Source organism: Chaetodon auriga, chromosome 21 (assembly GCF_051107435.1).
Source record: "Chaetodon auriga isolate fChaAug3 chromosome 21, fChaAug3.hap1, whole genome shotgun sequence".
Taxonomy (NCBI): Eukaryota; Metazoa; Chordata; class Actinopteri; order Chaetodontiformes; family Chaetodontidae; genus Chaetodon; species Chaetodon auriga.
Window position 1 is genome coordinate 4,021,926 of NC_135094.1, and position 21,573 is coordinate 4,043,498.

Consider the following 21,573-nt stretch of genomic DNA (forward strand, 5'->3'; position numbering starts at 1 on the left):
GACCATGTTAGTCACATCACAGCTGCCCTGTGGCTCGGTGACGTGGGAGTGAAATCATCTGGTGGTGATGGAGATGAGTCACACTCCTCATGGGTGCAGCAGAGATCTTTTTACACCGAACGCACTGAGAGCAGCTTATTGTGTAGAACCGTGCGAGCTCGTAGAAGAAGAGGATATGCTCAGTGTAGCTGCTGCCTCACAATACGTCTGAATCAATATTCATCTTCATGATAAACAGGGTCAGTCTGCTTCACCGTCTCTGTCCGAGGTGCTGAAACACTCAACGGTAGAGAGACAGAGAAACCCTTCATCTGAGGGAGGGGTCTCTGTCCGAGGTGCTGAAACGCTCAACCATCATCTCTCCTGCAAGTGTTTCTGATCATATCTGGGTATTTCTAATGAAACAAGCTTAAAATATGTTGAGTGTGAGCCCTCATTGTGACAAAGACAGGTGACGTGTTCATTCAGCTACAGTTAGAGAGCATAGCCAGGTTTATATGTGACACACCTGCAGGGCAAATCTAGAATGTCAGCTTGACCAAACTTCTTAAATACTGAAAAGATGAGCCACTGCTTCAAAGCTCGTCACTTTTGTTTGCTTGTTTGTTTGCCGCTGGTGGTTTGTGGGAGCTCACATCAACTGGCTGTCCTCATTATAGGCCAGGACCTGCGTGACGTCCCAGTCTCCAGACGTGATGGACTGCAGTGTGTCTGTGCTGGTGTTCGGCTTTGGAGAAGAAGAGGACACGAAGGTGGGAACTTTGTTATTGTCATGATGAGGACTAGTGCATATTACGACAATAAACACGCTCATTTTATTGCCTAAAACGTGCATAAAATACAAAGTTTAATTGTAAAATCGCCTCATAAAGTTGTTTTTGAAATTAAATTTTTATATCAAATTCTCTCTGCTATAAAGATCAGTTGACAGGAAATAATAACCAGACTGTGTCATAAATGCGATTAATGTTTGCTAACTCCAAACATCACACATAAAATATTCTCCTACCTGCGAGATGGACATGGAGATGTGGAAGAACTTGCCCCTGCCTCCTTGAGGAATGGCGCGGGTGAAGAACAGCTTCAGTCCATCTTTGGAAAACAGAGGCTTCTCATTCTGAAGACACAGAGAAGCTCGTTCAAATCTCTTACTTCAGAAAAATCAGAACATACTGCAACACAAACAGCCATAGAAAAGCAGAGATGAACACAAGTTATAACAGCCTGTAATGTTCCCGTGTAAAAATTAAGCCTCATAAGCAGCAAACACTGCTTTTGATTAGAGGATCTTCACGAAGGAAACAAAATATAAACTCAACTCCACAAATTAAGAGTTGAATCAAAGCCTGTGTGTAAACACAACCTCCAGCACGCTCACCTGTCTGTGCAGCCAGCCTTCGCTTTCATCCTCGTGTTTCTGTAGAAAGAGGTCGAAACGTTCCAGTCGTTGTATGAAAACAGACAGAAAACACACACACACACACACACACACACACACACACACACACACACACACAGGCGCAGGCGTACCTTCGTGCACACCCCCGTCGTGGCCTCACACAGCGTCAGTATGGAGATGTTCTGGGCTCTGTTCAGCCAGTTGATGGCCAGTTTGGTGGTTGTGGCCCATTTCACCATGGTCACGTAGTACTCACTGACAAACAGACAAACGATTACATGATGACTGTTTACACGGCGAAGGCTAGAGTCAGCATCATCAGCGGCTAAATGACCAATCACTGTGCGCCATTAGAAAAGAAGAGAAAAAGCCCCAAAATGTTTCCATTTACTAATTGCAGATGATCTAATTTTAAAAAGGGATGAAACATTAATGACCTCTCGCAGATGAATGTAGATATTAGAGCAGCTCATAATGAGCCACAGAGAAGGAGGATAAAAAAGTGGATATAAATGCGAACAGAGCAAATGGAGGCATTAAACTTAATGGAACTAAACACGGGACGATACACTGAGTGGAAACGCATCGCTGGAGGAGGAGAATATACAGAACCTTTGCAGAAGTGTGATTTTTGTGTATGCAGGCTAAACAGCATCAGAAGATGAGAGATTACACACACGACAGAATCTATGAATATGAACAAAACATGCAAATTTATGGAGTGAATGCAGGAGGTGAGAAATGCCTGCACGCCTCACCCTATCCTGGGATCATCGGGCCTCCTCATCTCGATGGTGTGAAGAGGACCGTTAAGGTTCACAACGTACAGAGTGATGACTGGGTTCTCCTCGCCGGCCTGAGCGCGAACATGGAAACGATTGAGCGACACTTCCAGCAAAAAATGAAAAGTTATGTGTTGTTTAAGTCGCGTTGAGGACGAAACCGTGCACCTTAGGGTAGTGGTACTCTTTCCCAATCGGGTAGGGCGTGCCGGTGAACATGGGCAGCTCCATCCTGGGCACCAGGGTGTCGTTGATGGTGGCGTATGCTAACCTGGCGCCATCTGGAGACCACCAGTGGGCAATATGGGACTGGAAAATCTCCTCTGGAAGAGTGAGAGGAAGGTGAGGATCAATCAGAAGCCAGAAACTCACACAGCTGGACTGCAACTCAACACGATCATACAGTTTCTACTGAGCAGGGTTAGAACTTAACAGCTGTTATGGGAAATGTCTTTTAAAATGTGCAGAAGTGCTGCATAAGAAGGACGTGCATCGCTTTGCTCTCTCTTCACAGAAACCCATTACGGTTTTCATGCATGAACGCTGTCTCCTGCTCGCCATTGTGCAGGATTTAAGGATGTGACGTTGAGCAGTTTAAGATAACACAGTGCCAAAACCCACAGAGCCCAATACCAGAAGAAAATACCAGTTCATCACAAACCATTAAATGAAAAAATGCAAATGAAAAGAAATACAATTCGCCTGAAAAGGAGCAATAACTCCCTCAAAGTACAGGAAATAAAAAGTTAGCCTCTGCCCCATCAGCAGTACAGCCTGACCTGTTTTCTATATTTGGACTCTCTCTCTTAAACAAACACACAAAAACACACACGGTGCCGAACGTTGAGGCCATAAATCACAGCGGCTCCCCCCCCCATCTCAGCAACAAAGGAAGCAAACAGCAAACAGCGACACCATGTAGCTTCAGTGTTTGACTTGTCCTTACCTGTGTGTGTGTGTGTGTGTGTGTGTGTGTGTGTGTGTGTGTGTGTGTGTGTGCGCGCGCGCACGTCTCATTTTCAGTGAGAAAGTCACCTCAACTCATTTCAGACTTGCAACCTGGAGGGTTCCCTGGAGACCCTCCGCGTGCAGGTGTGTGTTTCTAAAATTATAAAGCGATCACACACACTCTTGTGGAGCAGACAGAGGGAACATAATGGGGAATAAGAGCAGCTGACGTCCTTTATCTCTGCTGCCGCTGCAAACACACACCGACACACACGCGCTCCTCTGTCGACACGCAGTGAGTTATTAAGAAATTATGCAAATAAACGCTCAGCGAAGGAACTTCGTGACAACATAAAGCACGGCCGTGACAGTTCCACTTCATTACGGAGTCTGCTGCCAGCGCGCGGACGGCATTCAAACAGCTCGACTTATTGTCACCGCGCGCCACGAGCTACATTTAAATCAACTTTTGCAATTAAAATTTCATTAATGCTGTTTATCTGTGGGACTGGGTGCTGGCTTTGGGGAATTAACAGACATCGACTACCAATTAGCATTTTCATTAACTGTGCACACTTGGTGGAACTGCTTGATACGCAGCGTCATTCGACAAACACCCTCAGATCAGGCGTGTTCCTACGTTTGTTCCTTAATGTAATTCTGCTAAAGTAATTGCGCCCGCAGCAGCTTTCCACCGCCGGACACTGCTAAACTAATTAGAACAGCAGACGTCTCTGTGACAGAGACCAGACCACAGAGGGCTAATGGCAGCGTTTAGTCCGGGTAGGCTTTGCTCCCCCTGCCCGCCCGCTGAGTCCACCTGCACCCTGCTGGCACAGCTCGCTGGGGATCGACTATGCTGCATTTGCAAATGCTGATAAAAGAAAAAAATGAAATAATAAAAACGATTTCCCGCATGGCCGGTTTCCACGAGGAGTGGAACCACCAGGCTGTCCGATCCTCTCGGCTGGGGACGCACAGTTACTTTGGCACGTCAAGGAGAAAGTTTCCAGAAGGATCCTGATATGTAATAAACAAAAGAAAGCAAGAGAGAGTAACACTGAGAGGCGGCCGTGTAATGACGAGCTGACTCTCATCGTCTCTCATAAGTAATGAGATTGTGTCTCTTTCTTTTTCAGCCGCCTCATTGTGATGATTAGCAAGCTGAGCTTTTGGAGGCTCGTCTCCTCTCTCCATGTCGCCCTTCCTGCTGTGCAGACTGGATTATTCCCTTAGTAAAGGACATTATTAATGCATGAGATACCATGAGTCGAGACGCCAGGGGGAAATAATGAGTGCAAGGTGACAGATCCGGGCAGACCGAACTAATGAGAAGAAGAAAGGATGCATTTCTTCCATTTCTGTACGTCGACTGAACTCTGTGTTGACACAGTGGCTCCTGTCTTAAAAATGGCCACCGACAGAGGGCAGCAGTGTCACGTGTTAAAACCACAGAGCAGCACAGAAACAAATGCAGCTTGTTTCTTAGTTCTCAGTGTCTGATGCAGGTTTTTAGGCCACTGACTCTCATGCTTTTGGGGTCTCTGTTCTCTCCTCTCGCGCTCTGAATATTCACAGCCTGTCGTCCACCACAGCGATCACAGGTAACACTTGCATCAACTCCACGGCCGCCTCCACCAATCACACAGGACAGAACCGAAGCCTTCAGGAGCTGGTGTGGGTCGTCTCATCGCTACATCAGCACTGCCTGGCAAACGGATCCACGTGTTGAAAAAGTCACGAGCCTCCCTCACGCCCTCCTCCCGGCTCACGACGAGCGGGTTGTTTGGATGACATGACATTCAAGCTTTCCACCCAGCACGCCAAAAAACACGCCAGGCAAGCAGCTGTTACTATAAATACTGTACAGACTGAGGTGACAGCGTAAGTGATAATTGAGCAAGAATAGAAAAGCACGTGACGGAGCGAGGCGAGATTCTCCTGAGCGTCGTCATCTCCAGGCTGTTGCCCTGCGATGGGACCACACACACATCCTCCTGGAGGACTTTTTCATAGATGATATTTTCAGGTTTGAGACTAAATGTGTAACACGAACAGTGCGTTTCAAACTGTGGGAGTAGAGAGCATTGACGTGCATTATGGGGAATTCAGTGTCCTGCATTTTCAGTTTTCTGTCTTGTGATATAATTGATAGAGTTTGAGTTTCCAGGTGACACTCGTTCCTTTGACCCTGCAGCAATATATGGTTTCTTTTCCCTTTCTATGAAAACAACACATGACTTCCTGTCCCCCAGGTTGTTTAACAGTACACCAGTTGGCATTAAATCTCACAAAAAGAGATATTTATTTCCATCATGCAAACATTTCTTCCATGATTTCTACAGATTATTAAAAAAACAAGCCCAAAGATGTTGTTTATAGTGTTATTTTAACTGTAAATGCACAGTTTTGTTGACTTGATCCTGAAATTGTCTCAATACGATAAGAAATAGATACCAAATGTTGAGAAAAATGTCTTGTTTCTGTCATGCTGTGAAGACAGACTGCTGCTGACTGGCTGCATCAAACATTTCTCATTCATTGTTATCCAAGGAGGGTTGAATCAGCTGGACTTGGTTGCAGAAAATGTCTCAGCTCTCACCTCCAAGAGGCTTCTTCAGTTCTAACTAATCAGCGGGGAGTCAGTTCCAGGTATTTAACCTCTATCAAGGTAACTGATATCACTCGGGTCATAAAATGTTCCACAAAACTGTTTCTAACCACTTGTGTCACACCAGCTTCAGCTCGTCTGCACACCAAACTAAAACTAACACTTTTAGCTGTTTTAATCTCCCTTTCGAGCGCACGAGTGTTGATGTTGTAGTTACTTTACGCCCCGCAGGCTCAGCCGCAGTCGGAGCGATAAACAGACATAACCCTGCGAACAAGCCTCTCGATACAAACAAGTCATCTAGCCAAACATCTATGGGGGCAAACATGACTCAAATCAAAGCGACGCCGGGTTTTTATCTCGGCGCAGCAGAGCCCAATAAACAGTTGTTTCCTTGGGCTGCGTCACACTGCAGGATGCGTCAGTATCAGCACAGCCTCCATAATCAGACAGCCGACAGATGACAGAACACTTGAGACTCTCCTGAGGCGTTCTGGACTATTACACACAGCCGACGGGTTCTTGGCTGCGTCTCTTTAATTGTTTTTCACAAACACTCACACACAGATTTAAAACAGCGGCGCAAGCCAGACGATATTCAAGCCAGGGAGATTATTTGCCGACCTCTCACCCCTCAGCATCAAATCTGGCAGAGCTTAAGACCTCATTTCTCCTCGGCCGGCAGTCTGAGCCTCGGCTTGACCTTGGCCAGCGCGGCCCGAGTCATTAGCATGGAAAATCTTCTGCCTTGCACTTTCCCTGATGAAGGTAAACATTACACAACCTGGCGCCGCTTCTAAGCTCCCCTGCAGATGCGGGCATCAACGCTGGGTCAGCGCCAAATCTATTTACAGGCTTATAGACATTTTTGAAAAGGGATTTATTATTAATAGGAATGAAAAGGACTTTTAGTGTGCGAGCAAAAATGAAGAAATAAAGCCAGAAAGAGATAAGTCATCATCATCATCGTCGTCAGATACTTGGAAAAACGCTGTGGACACCTCAACATGGCACCCATACGTGACATTTCATGCTTCAATCATGAGCATTAATGTGCTGCTGTAACAGCCCCCGCTCTCCTCTCCACAAGATGCTGGAACCTGGCTGCAGGGATTCGCTGCTGCTCAGCCACGAGAGCATTAGTGAGGTTAGGCACTGATGCAGGGCGATAAGGTCTGACTCACAGCTGGTGTTCCACATCATCCGTGAGGGACTGGAAAAAATACGTTTCTTTCTGAAGCTGGCTTTGTGCACGGGGGCAAATATGAGAAAACAGGATACATCATGAAATATTCACCTCAACTGGAACTTAAGGAACCACAGAACCCTGAAAAAAGGCCCCAGACAGCAGAGGCGTCCACATACTTTTGGCCATTTTGTGCATCTCTTGAGCCTTCGATGAAGGTAAAGCAGTATGTTTTGAAATGTTTTTGGCTCCTAAACTGAACCTGTTTTCCTTACTTTGTACTTCCTGAGGTTTGACTACTTTTAAATAAAGCATTTGACTTTGGTCTAATGTCACTGACACACACTCAGCTGCCAGTTTATTAGGTACACCTAGAACAAACCAGTCCCAGTGTGGGAGTAAGGACAGGGCTGTTTGATTAGGCTGTACACAACAAAGTGACCAAAGAAACCAGGATCACTATTAATTAGTTTAAGCCTGGTATCTTTGGATTTTGCCTTATCTGCATTGTTATTATCTCAAGACACATCTCATTATTTTAAGACGCTGTTTGCGATCTAAACTTAAAATAATGTCTGATATTGAATTAATGTGAGTAATTAAATATTTCATGATAACAGGCTTACAGATATTCTACTATGTGATGAAACTAGAGGAAGACTGAGAGAATCCCCTCATCACGTTACACCATCAACATTTGGAAAGTTATACGCAGGAATAAACAAAATGTAATTCTATTGTTCTCTAATTCACTTTTTATCTCGACGTTACGAAGAGGATTCTGTGTTTTATCTCCGTGAAAGCTCTAACCGGTCAATAAATGATGAGTGTAAATTACAAAGCCTTCAGCAGCTCATAAATATGAGTCGGGGGTCAGACACTGCAATAACGCTCTGATTAATGTTTAAATGGCTGAGGATGGATATTGCTCTTGAAGGATGGATGTGGTTTCCAATGTCGGGCTGGCTGACGCAGAGATAAGAGGAGCCGCGGGTTGATAACGTCGAATGAGAACGGACCAGTGCTGAGGGGGAGACGGCTCTCGTCCCGGTGACCTCAGATAACCTCTGCGTCACAGCTTCTCAGGCCTCCGAGGTGGCAGCCATTCACATCGTCCGGCTCGTACGTATTGTTTTACGCTGCTACTCGAGGATTTACGGCTTGTCGTATATCACACTGTCTTTATTTCTGCTACCTCTAAATGTATGCGCTTGCCGCTCCCCCGCCATTCTGTTATTAAAACACTGTTCCACCGGAGCAGAGAGCGCACCCAGCGCGGCGGATATAAATCCATTAGTTGAATGCGAACACAGTATCTGTCCTGATTTTACTGCGAGGCACACAGGTGATTTCTTGATCGGTGGCGCTGACGCCCGGCGAGCCTCGTGACATCTGCAGCGCAACGCACGGCACAGCTGAATTAATGTAAATCAACCCATGTAGAACATTTATTCATTTTCGGGGGGTGTGTGAAGCAGAAGCACATTGACAGGGTTTCCCTTTTTAATTTACCTGCAGGAAATCAAGCGCCGCACGCCAAAAATACTAATGTGGCTGCAGACACTGGGGAGTCATACTGCCTCATGTCATTACTCGCTAATACACGTGTAAATGCAGAGTGTCCAAATTAGAGTAATGGGATGGAGGGGGAAGACTGAGGGGGGGAAATGGTTCACTTTACATCTCTTACACCAGGGACACGCACAGGCATTTGAGAGCCCTGAAAAAAACAAAAACAACGCTAACCCTGCTGCCTATATGTTAGCCAGCTAGCTAACTAGCTAAGATTGGTCCATGCGGTAGGCTAATATTAGGCAATACTGCATGCAGATGTGAAATCTTCTCATCTGAGAGAGGAAACAGAAGTCAAACTTTTCCTTTAACTTCTTTCCTGCCTTACCTTCATACAGCCAATCACTGAGCCCGTTGAAGATGACGCCCTCCTTGCCGGTAGACACCAGACGAATAGAGCGGCTCTCCACTGTAGAGCGATAGTAGATGTTGTTCTCAAAAATGAAGATCTGCAAGAGCGAGAAGGATTGGAAATACATTTTAGCCACTTTTTGCTGGAAGACACTGAATCCCTTCCAGGTCTACGGACGCTGATCCGCAGCAGACCCTGACCTTCCTGCAGGGGATTTCCTTACAGTGAATAAGCTGTTATGTTATTATTATTATCAACATGCACATGAAGAAGCCTGAGGACAGTCTGGTATGTATACTGAGACATTATTTCGCAGGTGGGAGACCTGGATAAGGCAGAGGTCATGCTCTCACAGCTAAGATCAACCCGAGGGTTGAAACACAGATTAGCGTGGGGCTTTTTTCACTCGCCACACACAAGAGATCACTGCACGGCAATAACACCTTTTCACTGGAACCAAAGTTTTGACTGGATACAAAGAGGGAAAAATTAGTCTTTTCAATTCCTGATAAGACGGCAAACCTCGGGACCAAATTTTGACTTTGACGCTCTTCTCCACAGGCCTGCGGGGCTTTCAAGATAACTGAAGGTCAACTCTTTCATTACAGAGAATAATAGATCATCAGCACCCACGGTGAGCGTGGTGGGGCGGCGCGGCTCCAGGGGCTGGAATTTTAAAATGCTACAGCCTTAATGCCATGCTGAAATCAATCTCAGGCTATTACAGAAAAGGGTTCGCTCAGTATCTCAAGGATTATGGAATCTGTTGGCCTCCAGCTGGTATCGGTTTGTGAATGACTGAATGAGAAAATATTCACTCTGAGAGCTCTAAATGAAGGGATGATGCACAGCAGGAAATCCAATACTGTAGCTCTTTTTTTTTACTTTTCCTAAAGTATAAAAAGGGTCAACGCCACAAAGAAGACACTGACACGCTGCGTCTCAGCAGTGTGGTATTTAGTCTACACAGTTCCTCCTGCATCGCTGCGAAAGTAACACAAATCTGTCACAGTGAGTTTCTCTTGAGGAGACGCGATCTGGGCGCCCGTGTGGTTTGGTGTCACCTTGGTGCAGATGGAGTCCCTGTATAGAAGCTAATCTAGGCCACAGCACAGAGAGAAGACCTGGCCCCGTTCTCTGAAGGAAGGTACAAGTCTGCCAGTGATGGCTGGCATCCACGTTTATCCTCAGTGAGAACATTTGGAAGGGATTACACAAACTTTGCCAGTTTAGTTTGGTTTGTTGGGGCTGGCGATGCCGTGCAACTGAAACCGCACCAACACCAGAGGAAAACTCATCCAATGTCACGTCTTTACCGAGTGTACCACGGTGCTGTTTATGGAGGAGAAAGTAAACTTAACAAATTAAGAGGAAACAAACTCAAAATGTGAGGTTTCAGCAACATATATGTTCAAGTGTTATTAACGGCGTCATCTGTCACCTCTGAGAGTGACCTGTGTGTCTCTGTTTGGGACTGGAGGCTATTTTTAGCCATGCTAGGAGCATATAGAGACGGCCATGTTGGTCAGTGGGTCAGTGTGTCGGCCCATCGCTGTGGTCCAGACTAGAACCATGTCAACATCTACGGCAATAACTTTGAGGATCCCTTAACTATTTCACAACACCATGTCTTAACTGGTTTATGATTTCTGAGCTCAGCTGTGCTTAGTGCGAATTAGCTAATGTTTGCATGCTAACATGCTAAACTAAGACAGTGAACACGGTAAACATAACACACAACACTGTGTCATTGTGAGGCTGCTTGAAAGCAATGCTGTGTTCAAGTACCGTCTCACAAAGCCACGAAAACTCTTGTCAGTCTCTCTTTCTAATGTAATACAAAGGTTAGGCCTCCCGGGGCTGAGCGTCCAAACTTTGATTGCGTGAACGTGTGTCAGCCACATGTTGAAGATGAACCGCCTACAGGGAGCGGGGAGAGAAACTCTTCCTTTCACCAGGGGATTTACTCTCCACAAAAAAAGAAGTAAGAAGCATCTTTGTGCAGACACATGCCTCCGTGAAAATAAGATGCCACTCATGCACCCAATTACATCGACTCTTAGCCCGACAAATAGCTTAGCATGTGGCCGGACAGCTGTGTTTGCGAGCGTAAATATGGGCATGTATGTGCTCATTCTCTATGGGAAAGTAAAGGAGATTTAATTAAGTGCATAAGGGATTTGAGATCGGGATAACAGGTGGGCTGATTTATGTATATTAGGTGTCTAAATATGACGACGCATGCCTTGGTTGACTGTGTGAGCTTGTTTCAGCTCACGGACATCTCCCGCTTCAACCTCCACCTCTTCGACAGAGGACATCTGAGCCTTCAGGGAAAGCAGCTGCTGCTGAGTTTCACGCTAACATAACTCGCCTGATGGAAGTAAAACCACTTCATGACTAATGGTGGGAAACTTGAGGCTATATCAATCTAGCGACTGTGTTAATTAATCCACTGATGAGATAACAGGTAATTAATAGCATTGTGCTGCAGGATGTTATCACTTACAGTCTGTCTGCCCTGCAAAGCAACAGACTGAAGCTCATTAATGCTCTGACAAGTTCGACTGTGATGATGGAGGCGGAAAATGACTCATCTTGGAAGAGTTGCAAAGGACCATTGCTCCTTGCGATTCGTACAAAAGCGTTTAATTTGAAATTTGTTTACTGGGAAATCTCAGAGAATCATTTGGATGGTTTTCACCCTGAGGAACAAAATAGTTTGTGTACACTAAAGACTCAAACGTACACCATATTAATGAGCTGAGGAAAAAGCTGCCTCTGAAATAAAAAGATTATCTGAGCCTTAATTCAATGGATCCTTCGAAGCTTCTTCTGTATTTCTGGATCAAATTTGTCATAATGAGCCAACAAGGTCTGTCCTACATCAGGTTTTCTTGCCCCTAATGTGGAGGACACACCCTGTGAATCCTCGGCAGGCCTCAGTATCCCATAATCCACTGCACGATGGACAGTTGGTCAATGTAAGGGAGCGTTCAGGGGATCCTGGATGGCAAAGTCTGAAAATGTAACATGATCATATCAGGTATTTGTGTTCAGGGGGTCATCTTGGTCTACTGGGAACTCTATGACATGAAGTGGACCAATGAAAAAGCCACTGGGGCATGTAAAAAAGTCAGCATAAACTTCTTGTTAGCGGCCTGATTTCGGTGGTGTTCCATTGACACATTTACAATTAGCCTGATAACATGTTTGCCAGTTGTAAAAGTGTGTTTAAGTGAAACACCACAACTCCGACAGTGACCTCTACATAATGGAACTTTTACTGCTGATGTTTACTGAGCCGTTTCAGGTTAATTTCCTGAAATTACTGACTTCGTAATTTGACAAGGAGCACTTGAATGCACCATTAGCTTTGTTCTGTGTAAGGTTTGACCCAAGTTCATGGGCTGCAACCTTCAAAGGATTTGACATCTGTGCAAAGACTGACATTGGCTTCAGCACATAATTGCACTCAAAGTAACCTTAAAGCTGCTCTAATGAATATTTCTGTATTAACAATGGATCAAATGAGTGCATGTACGTAAAAGGTGTCGCTCTTAGCGATGAATTATTGACTCTGCAGTTCCCCTCAGCTCTGCAGAGTGTTTCGCCATCTTTCAGTCTCACTGCTCTCATAAGTGTCCAGACGCAGCAGGCAGCTGTTTTTAGCTTAAAAGTGAAAACAGCTAAAAAGCACTCAGCTTTGAATATTGGACTTACAATCATCCACATGATGAATGTAAATCCAATATTTCATCTGGACACAAATCCAAATGAATGCTAACATTGCTGCTAATGTTATAAGGTGAAGATCTGTCAGTGTTGTGTTAACAGCGTGCTGCACTGGCCCCAAGTAGAAAAAAATCAATTAATGCAGGTTTAAATATGGGAAACACAAGTACCTTTCACACCCGCTTCATTACTCATCCCAGCTCCTCCCATCACAGGGCTGATATAAATTCCCCTAAAATCATTAATTCCATCTTCCATTAACTTTACAAACCTGCAGTAAAGGACGCTGCATGCTTGCACTGAACACACATTTTGCACTTGGCTGCATCTTGCAGAGCCACATTGACTCCATTTCTTTAATCTAGTGTGTATAACTTCTGCTCCACATCACAGACAAGTGTCAATGGCTACATGTTAGACCGTGAAGACGGCCTGAATCTAAATTTATGAACATCATTGGTCTGCTGAACAGATTAAACCAGGGACATCATGAAAATTGTGCTTCTTACCAGTTGCTGACCCTGGGGTCCCCAGCCTGCGTACTGCAGCTGAGCATTTCGCACCTCTGGAGGGTTCAAGTTCCACGTCTCCCTGGGGGGGGAGGAGGGGGAGGAAACAATGCTATCAGATAGAAGTGCAGACACATACACACAGTGATTGTCTGCTTCCAGCCCTGCTGCAGCAGAAAAACAAGTGTACCACATCTGAGAACAAAGGTTTAAGTGTATCCATAAATACCAGCGTGCTATAACAGTGTCACCTCTCCTTATTGGGAAAAGTGCTGCGCAGTGCAGGCTGCAGAATTAGAGGTGCCACTGCCTCTATGTCTTTGTCTGGAGCTGAGGATGAATGAGGTCATCAGCTGAGGTGGGCTCTTTGGGACGCTGCCACTGGGTGGCAGCACACAAATAGATTTGAGCACGAGAGCCGCTGACAGGGCTGTAATAGTGTGACCTGGTGTGGAGGTAATTCAAAAGGGAAATACGAGAGGCGTCTACTTACTGGAAAAAATGGGTATAATATGTACTGGCTGTGGACCAGCACCAATTAATCAAGAGCGACGAGGTCTGGCTTTTTAAACGTACTATCTTGAAAATGTGTGTCATGATTTTCTGTTTGTCAGGAATGAGAGGACAGTTTTCTGGTCACGTTGTGATGGTTTCATTCCACTTTGGAGCAGCTGTGGCTCAGCAGCTCCTAATGGTCACGCCAGCGCCTTGCATTGTAACTCACCGTCATTGGTGTGCGAGAGTGTGTATGAACGAGAGGCTTTGGATAAAAGCACTATGTACCAAATGCAGCCATTTATACAATAATGAACATTTTCTGCTCTCATACGTTTTAGCATAAAGAATTGAAGATCAGAGAGGTTAAATTGCAGCAGAGTGCCGGCTTGTGCTGCATTTGTTCTTCTCTCCAGGCGTGTTAACCGCTCGACACTGAAGGACAAGAGAGTCTCTTCTCACCACCACTCTCAACTCAAACAACAAAGCAGTATTACTGTTATGGCATTCTGCAGTGCATTGGAGCAGCTCGACGCCGGTATGTCTGATGACCTCTCTAACCAGATAGCACTGCGCTAAATTGTTCAGATGGTGTGAATAAAAACGGAAGATCTGGAGATGCTGTGGGAAGCTTGGCTGCCATTTCAAGTCAGGGATTACTTTCAGTTCACAGGCAGCACCGATGGAGGATTGGAAGGTGAAGGTGGGGTGAGTTATGCTGGACAAAGGTGGATGATATTGCCACCTCTCCTTCCTCACAATGCAATTATTAGATTTACCCTCTCGCTCCGCTCCCCTTGTCCTGTTCACGAGCACGAACGCCACCTGTTGCAGGTCAGCGGGAGCAGTGTTTTGTGGCTCCGTCCGAGCCACTTTGCATGTCTCTCATTTACTGCGTCATGGCTGTGTACAAAAACTAGATGTTTTTCAGTGCGCACACACAGAGCGGACAGCTAGCGGACTGTGAGGAGATATTTGCTGAGTCAGACTCAGCAAATAACCAGAATTTTCCCGAATGCCTCACCCCACCTTTAATGGTGTAGCTGATGTCAGAGGTGCTTCATGGGAGTTACGGTGAAAACAGGTTGCGAGAACAGGCGGGAATGAGTTGACCTGAGTGTCGCGGGCAGCGAGGTCAGGTGAGATATTACAGGATGAAGCCCTGTTGACTACTTACGGAGTCTCCAGACTGCAGATGATGTAGAAGGCCGTGTAGGAATGCTGGTACACCTGGAGGAGGAGGGAGCAGCAATGATTGACACAAAATCACTTCACACAAAGCAAGTGACAGTTTTGCCTTGACATCCTGAGGGAAACTTTTCTAGTATTCAGTAAAATGAACGCAGAACTGTCAATGTCATGGAGGAGTTCAGAATGAAATCTTTAAAAATGGAGAATTTAAAGGAAGAAAATGACTCTACATATAAACCTGGAACCATCTCTAACCTCACCTTTCACCTTTGAATGCTAAACTGTTTATTAACTGGTTTTGACAGATGGTAACTGATTGCCGCCTGCTAGAGGCACAAGCAGGAGATGGGCTGTACGTGTTAGTATGCAAACACCGTGTTTATTATGATCCATACAACATGTTATACAGATGAGGTGTGTGTGAGTGTGCATATGCCGGTGAGTGACTGTGTGCTGCAGCAGTGAGCGTATAGGAGGAATGACACTCATCTATCAAGGTGACGGAGGTTCTGATGGAATCGCGAATGCAAACACATGCAGTACAACACACTTGATATCTCTAGAGTGTGTAACATTTCCTATTCATCTCAGGCAATAACATGAGGTTGTATCTCCGCAGGCACCCTTCACACGCCAACAACAGGCAGAATCTCTTTACAGTGACTCAATGGTGAAGCGGAATGAAGTAAACACAAACATCGAATAGCATAAATAATTGAACATATTTAATCCACCTATATTAGGAGCTGAAAGGCTTCAATACGTATCAAGGTCAAGTTGATGGAGCACAAATGCTGACCAAAGTACTTTGCATTGAAATAAAACTGAATAGAAACTCAGGAACGATCAAATTAAATACACAAACATGAGTGAAGGTATAACGAAAGCATGCAATATCTTGATATAATCATAACAAACAGCACCGCACAAGTGGGGTTTTTAATAGGGGGCATTGAATGGAAAGCAGTGATTGGTCACCAAACCTGAGGAGTTGGGAGGGGGAATAAAGGATCCGAGATGTAACCTGATGCCAGACATGCAGTGCTTTTAAAGAACCCTAAAATCATCTCTGTACAACAGGTAACCAGTGAAGACAGGCCAATACAGGGGAGATACGGGATGATTGATTGTGGTTCTAGAAATGTATGCTGGGCTGAAGATTAGGGCCTCAGTTCTATTTGTGTTAGGTGAAGGAAGCTTTTTATCATCGATAATTTTACGTCCCCAATGTAATTTAAAAGGGAATTAACACTGCATGGATCCTTAGGTTTGGGGCCTAACAATAGGAGATACCTTATTTTTTAAAGATCGACCCCAAAGAAAGAATATATAGAAAGTAAAATAGGGCCAAATATGGAGCCTTGTGGTACTCCGCAGGAGTGAATGAATGCCAACAACATGCTTGAGGCCGTCCAAAAGGATGCAATGGTCCAAAAGATCTAAAATAACTACAACAGTGTGATTTCTGAAGCTAAAGACAAGAACAAATCATCAGTCCAGCTCAGGAGAATGGACCCTGTGCTCCTAACTGTCTGCTGAATTTGTCCAATAAGTTGAGCAAAAACTACTTTTTCAACAGTTTTGGATAAGAAGGAGAGCTTAGACACTGCTTGATAATTGTAGTCAAGGGACGCTTTATTGCGAACTGCACAGAAATAATACATTCCCAACCAATAGTTCATACTCCTTCTGTCGATCTCGTCTCCCTCCCTGCAGCGCTGAGGGGTTTGTTTGTGTTTCTGCCTCCCTCGCTACAGTTCCACTCGGCTGTGCCGGCTCCCCGACGCCATCGCTGACAAGCAGCGGTGTGCGACAGGCCTTCACAACCCGCCATGATTACTTTCTCCTCCCTCCCTCCTTCCTCTCTTCCCTGCCTCCGCCGCACTACAAGCCTACACCCCACCCCACCCCCAGTGGAGGCGGCTGACATATTTGGCTGTCAGATTGCTAATTCAAAAAACAAGCAAACAAATGAGAAGCTCACCGGTGCAACGTTGTAGGCCAGCAGCACATGCTTCATGTCAGGAGACACCTCATACTTGCTGGCTTTGTACATTTCCTGGGAAGCAAAGGCAGATGTAAGAGGAAAAAAGAGACAAAAAGATGAGACCTTTAACCATGCGTGGTATTTTTTCATTAAACTAGTCTTTAAATGACTGCGTTTGACGGATTGCTCGGCTCCTGAAGCAAATGGAAGTTGCATTAATCTTTGCACGAGGGCTTGGCGATTTGATGGCGGACATAATGTTGTGTGTCGTCACCCAAGCTCGCCGCAGTGCTGACGCTACATCTCCATCTCAACTTCTTCCCACATAGCCAAGCCCCAAGTTTTAACGATGCAGTTCACATTTCATGGCAATAACGGATCATATGATTGAGCTTTGTAATAAAAAAGAGCTTTGGGTGCTTTGATGTGCTGACACTGTGAGAAAAGTTTTAATTGAATTCATGGACAGTTGTGGTCAGTTATTTAGTCCCGTGATTGTGAGGAAGTGAGAGAGAAGATGACAAAAGACTTACAAACTTCTTGTTATGCACCAAGACGGTTTTTTCATCGGTGTCGACGTTGAACTTGACGACGTCGCCATCGCGATTACGGTACAGCAGCTCATTACCTGCAAGGACAGGGAGAGAGATTTCCTTAATGTGATGTCATCTTCAAAACATGACAGCACATGACAATACTGTCTCAACTTCTCTCAAAATGAGACTAAAGTGTCTGCACGACCCGACATCCTCAAATTCACCCTGTGGGTCGGACACACTCGCTGCCCTTTTTCTGAACGCAGCTGAGCTTTAATTAAGCCCCTCAGATCCAACACCAGACTCTCAACATGCACAGAACAAATGTAACTCAGTGACATGAGACAGAGAGAGCCAAAGATCACTGAGTACTACAAAGGAAGTTACGAACTTGACCCTCCGTTGCAGTCTGATGTCCAATATGTCAGCAGTAAAACAGGGAATTGGCTGGTTTCCCGCATTCATATTCTGAACAGGAAATCTACCCTTTGAAAATGTTACATAGCAGCTGCTGGCATGACTAAAAAATATTCAGCGGTAATGAAGGTATTAGCTGTCTTGAGCATTAGCAATAGGAGAGGTCAGTCAGAGAGATACAGAGGAAAAAAACAAATACAGAAATCTCTTATATGAAATAAACTGAACAGTTCAAATTTTAGATGTCAGACCCCTTCACTCGTAACAGGAAGCTAAATGAGAGAAAGGCTTTTCAGGGCCATTAATACATCTTTACGGTCCTTGACACAATGCAGAGTACTCGAGAGTGCCAATTCACCCAAAATAATTTTTTTTTTTCAAAAGAACTTTTCAACTTTCAGCTCGGTTTCACACAAGTGCTCTAGAGTCTGACCTCTGTGGTGTCATAGAAAAGGTGAAGCTTTCAGTGTGTGTGAACACAAAAGCTTCCAGCACAAACGTGGTGAGTTCAGGCCATGAGAGGAAACCCTTGAAGGGAGCCATTATCTGACAGATGTATGAAAGTTCACAAAGCTCCTCATCCATCAGGCTTTTATCAGGGAAGGATAAGTTTAATACAGCAACTGCCCCCTTTCACCTTCAGTCTATCTGCGCCGCTCTGTCTTATTGCTTTAGTGATCCATAGGCGCACGAGCAACCACGCCATTTGGCGAGGTAATTAGAACCCAGAGATTGTTATGCAGAGTGCTCTCTATCTGCTAGCATACCTAATTGTCCATTAGAGGTGACAAAATTACCATCACAATGGCTTTAATTCAGAACGTGCTTGGGAGAGCAGTTTCAGACATTTTCAGATTGGCATAGCCAAACGCCCCCTCAACAGCTTTTGTCTCCTTGTTAAAAACCATTGGCATGCTAACCAGGGTATAAAATGGACTCTTTCCTGGAAATCATGGAGATAAATAAAACAGTGCTGCTTTTTTTCACCACACTTCATTATTTTAGTTTGACTCCGTCTGGCATCTTGATAAACGCTCTACTTTTGTGTGTGAAATGGTAATTGCAGATAATGGGCTTGAATGTGTGAAAAGACGGACAATATGATGATAAATCAGTGGTCAGAGAGATTGACTGGACTTTATTTTGCTTCGTGACTTACTCTGTTTTCATAGCATGGCTTCATCCGACCTGCATCTCTTTAAGGCACTCTTTTCATCTTTATTCCTCAGCGAGTCGCTGATCTTTTCCTTTATCCACATGCCCCAAGACACCTCAGATATACCTCAGATTTCTCAAATCCTTCCCATCACTGCCCTTTCATAAGCCCTCCTGCTGAGTTCATCATTTTAGACCTTATCATCCCTCCTTCACCTCTCCAACTCTTTGTTTTCTGCTCTTTCAAAGACCGAGAGTCATCTATTCTTTCACAGTACCCTAGGCATTACGTCTTCCCTTCAATCTCTCTTTCTCTTTCCCCTCTACCTTCACTTGCTGTGCATTAGCCCGGGGCACTGTTTTCTCCTGTGATCTATACCTTTTCACAGCAGTATGTCTTATTAATACAGCCTCCTGCCCTGGGCACAGCCCTAACCCAGCCTCACTCCAGGGAGGCAGAGATATGAGGCGACACACTCGAGTGAGACAGAGAGTCAGATAGAAGGTCCGATGAACCTCCCCTTATCGAAGCACATTTTTGCAGTCTTACACTGGAAACTCTTAAAGGATAATTTCTGTTTATTCCAATGGGAGTCTATTGGTTAATACAGAGACAGTGAAGTCAGAAAGAGTAGAAACTTGAGCAGTCAACAAAGGCTGTAATCACTCTGATTGGGAACCATTGGTTCAAACCACCTCTTGGAGGTCAAACTGAAAGTGAAATGTTTGAAGTTGAACAAGGAAGTTGGTTTCGTTTCGGTTTGGCCAAAACCACAAACCATCACACTGTGATCTCAGGTCTAGGAAATGACTTAATGAGCACATCATTGGTATTACCCAAGCTACAAAAATAAGACTCCTATTGTACCAAATTGTCGGTTCACGTGATCTGACACTCTGATCCTCAACTAGGTTCTTCTCCTCACCTGGGAAACCATTTTTTTCGAGTACGTCAATGACTTCATTGCACTGTGTGCTTCATTAATGGCTCAACGAAGCCCTTTTGTCTCATGCAATATGAGGCCTAATTAGAAAGACAGAAGAGTGCCTGAAAGACTAGCTAATGCTACTTCAAGGAAAATGGACTCGAGTCTCTTGAAGTGAAATGATCCTCTGCAGCACTGTAATGGTTCAGTTACATGTTCTACTGTCTTCCCAGTCCTCCTTATCCATCCACACTAGACCCTTTGTTGAAGGCACCATTGTAGTGGTATTCGGTGCATTCAGTGTTCTCCTGAGTGTTTTGTTTTGTTCAAGTTAAGAGGTTGAAAATACTCCAAGAGAGCAGCTGGCATGTTCCGACATAAGAAGTGGTAACAGGCTGATTGGTTGGATAAAGAAGGAAAAGTACACACTTGTGTGTTTTTTGGATTGTTTTGACTCACATAATATCATTTACCTGAAGAGTAAGCACTCATTAGCCTAAAATGTCGACTGACGGAGCAGATTACTTATTATTCAGTCCTCTCGTATTGTTTCATCTGCACATCACGGTACCTAAATTACCGTAAACTCGAACCCTAACCCCGCATTATGCATCCCCATATGATTCCAAAACACACATGTGGGATTAAAATCGGTACTTTCTGTGGACTACATACTCGTGAGGTGACGTAGGGTTGCCAGGGGTGGGGTTAAATTCTGGATTTTCCTCGTTCATTTGTCCATGCCCAAGGCTGCAGATGATGACTAGTCTGATAAAAGTGACACTGGGGGAGAATTATGGTGTTTGTCTGTGGCTAAATAAAATACAGTCTCAGATGTAGTAAAGGGGTCTTAAATCTTGGCCACACATTGGCTTAAATATGTGGTGAAACATAGGTTTCAGTAGTAGTTTTAATTAAAAAATCTGCCCCTTATATTTCCCAGAATTCAGTTTCATTCTTGTGTTGCTCTTGAAAGGGAATCCAACATGATACCTTGGTGTGTTTTTCTCCACTGTTGCAAAGCTGCACTGGCAACACCACAGAATCTGAATTTTACTTCTGACCGCATGACAAATGAGCGTGCTACCAAATGAATGGCAGAGCAAACAAATGAGCAAAAACCTCCACCTGCAGACAAAATATGAGCCTGCTGACAAAATATGAAACCACCCAGGGCTGCTGCCAACCTGCTGGCCAGTTTTCACAGTGGAAGTCATTTATGTTTATCAGGGATGCCAATCAGTGCGTGCCTGCTGGCTTCATTACTCGCTGCTTGTTTTGCTTCCGAGTTCACCATTAAGGTTTTAAAAAACGGCACATTACCAAGTCAATTGTGCTTCATGCCGTTTAGCTTCTCAAATACAGATAATGTTTTTTCTTTTTTTGTTTCATCATTTATTTTAATTGACTCTGCATATCTGAAGCCACCAGGGGTCCAAGCAAAGTTTAAAGAGCTACTGTCATACCTCCACCCTTTCCACTAGAGCCTCAACATCCTGGAAATAACCAGCTTCAAAATCAGAACACCTCTTTAATATAGATGACATTAAGCCATGCACACAGGTCAGCTTTTATGAACCTTTTATGAATTATGCATCCTCTGAGTTCAAATATAGGCCAACACAACCCAAGAAGAAGAGGCCTGAACAGGCACAAACAACGCCGAGACTGAAGGACACGGAACAAAAAAGAAAAAGCTGCACAAGGTCATTATATAACGACGGTGAACAGATTTGCTGAGTGAAAAAGGTTTATGCCCCAGTAACACAGGT

The 21,573-nt window shown here is 44.7% G+C and overlaps 1 protein-coding gene across 5 annotated transcripts in view; it reads right to left on the reverse strand.

Moving 5' to 3' along the window:
- The window catches only part of dpp6a (dipeptidyl-peptidase 6a), a 182,836-nt gene that overhangs the window by 11,998 nt on the left and 149,265 nt on the right, over positions 1-21,573 (reverse strand). For all 5 annotated transcript variants that reach the window (XM_076721545.1, XM_076721546.1, XM_076721547.1 and 2 more), the window contains 11 exons: positions 17,301-17,395; positions 16,765-16,839; positions 14,767-14,819; positions 13,095-13,176; positions 8,827-8,947; positions 2,350-2,504; positions 2,158-2,255; positions 1,531-1,654; positions 1,379-1,417; positions 1,010-1,117; positions 636-727 (listed from right to left, as the gene is read on the reverse strand). In XM_076721545.1, coding sequence (XP_076577660.1) covers positions 636-727; positions 1,010-1,117; positions 1,379-1,417; positions 1,531-1,654; positions 2,158-2,255; positions 2,350-2,504; positions 8,827-8,947; positions 13,095-13,176; positions 14,767-14,819; positions 16,765-16,839; positions 17,301-17,395 — 1,042 coding nt within the window. The remainder of the gene's footprint in view (positions 1-635; positions 728-1,009; positions 1,118-1,378; positions 1,418-1,530; positions 1,655-2,157; positions 2,256-2,349; positions 2,505-8,826; positions 8,948-13,094; positions 13,177-14,766; positions 14,820-16,764; positions 16,840-17,300; positions 17,396-21,573) is intronic.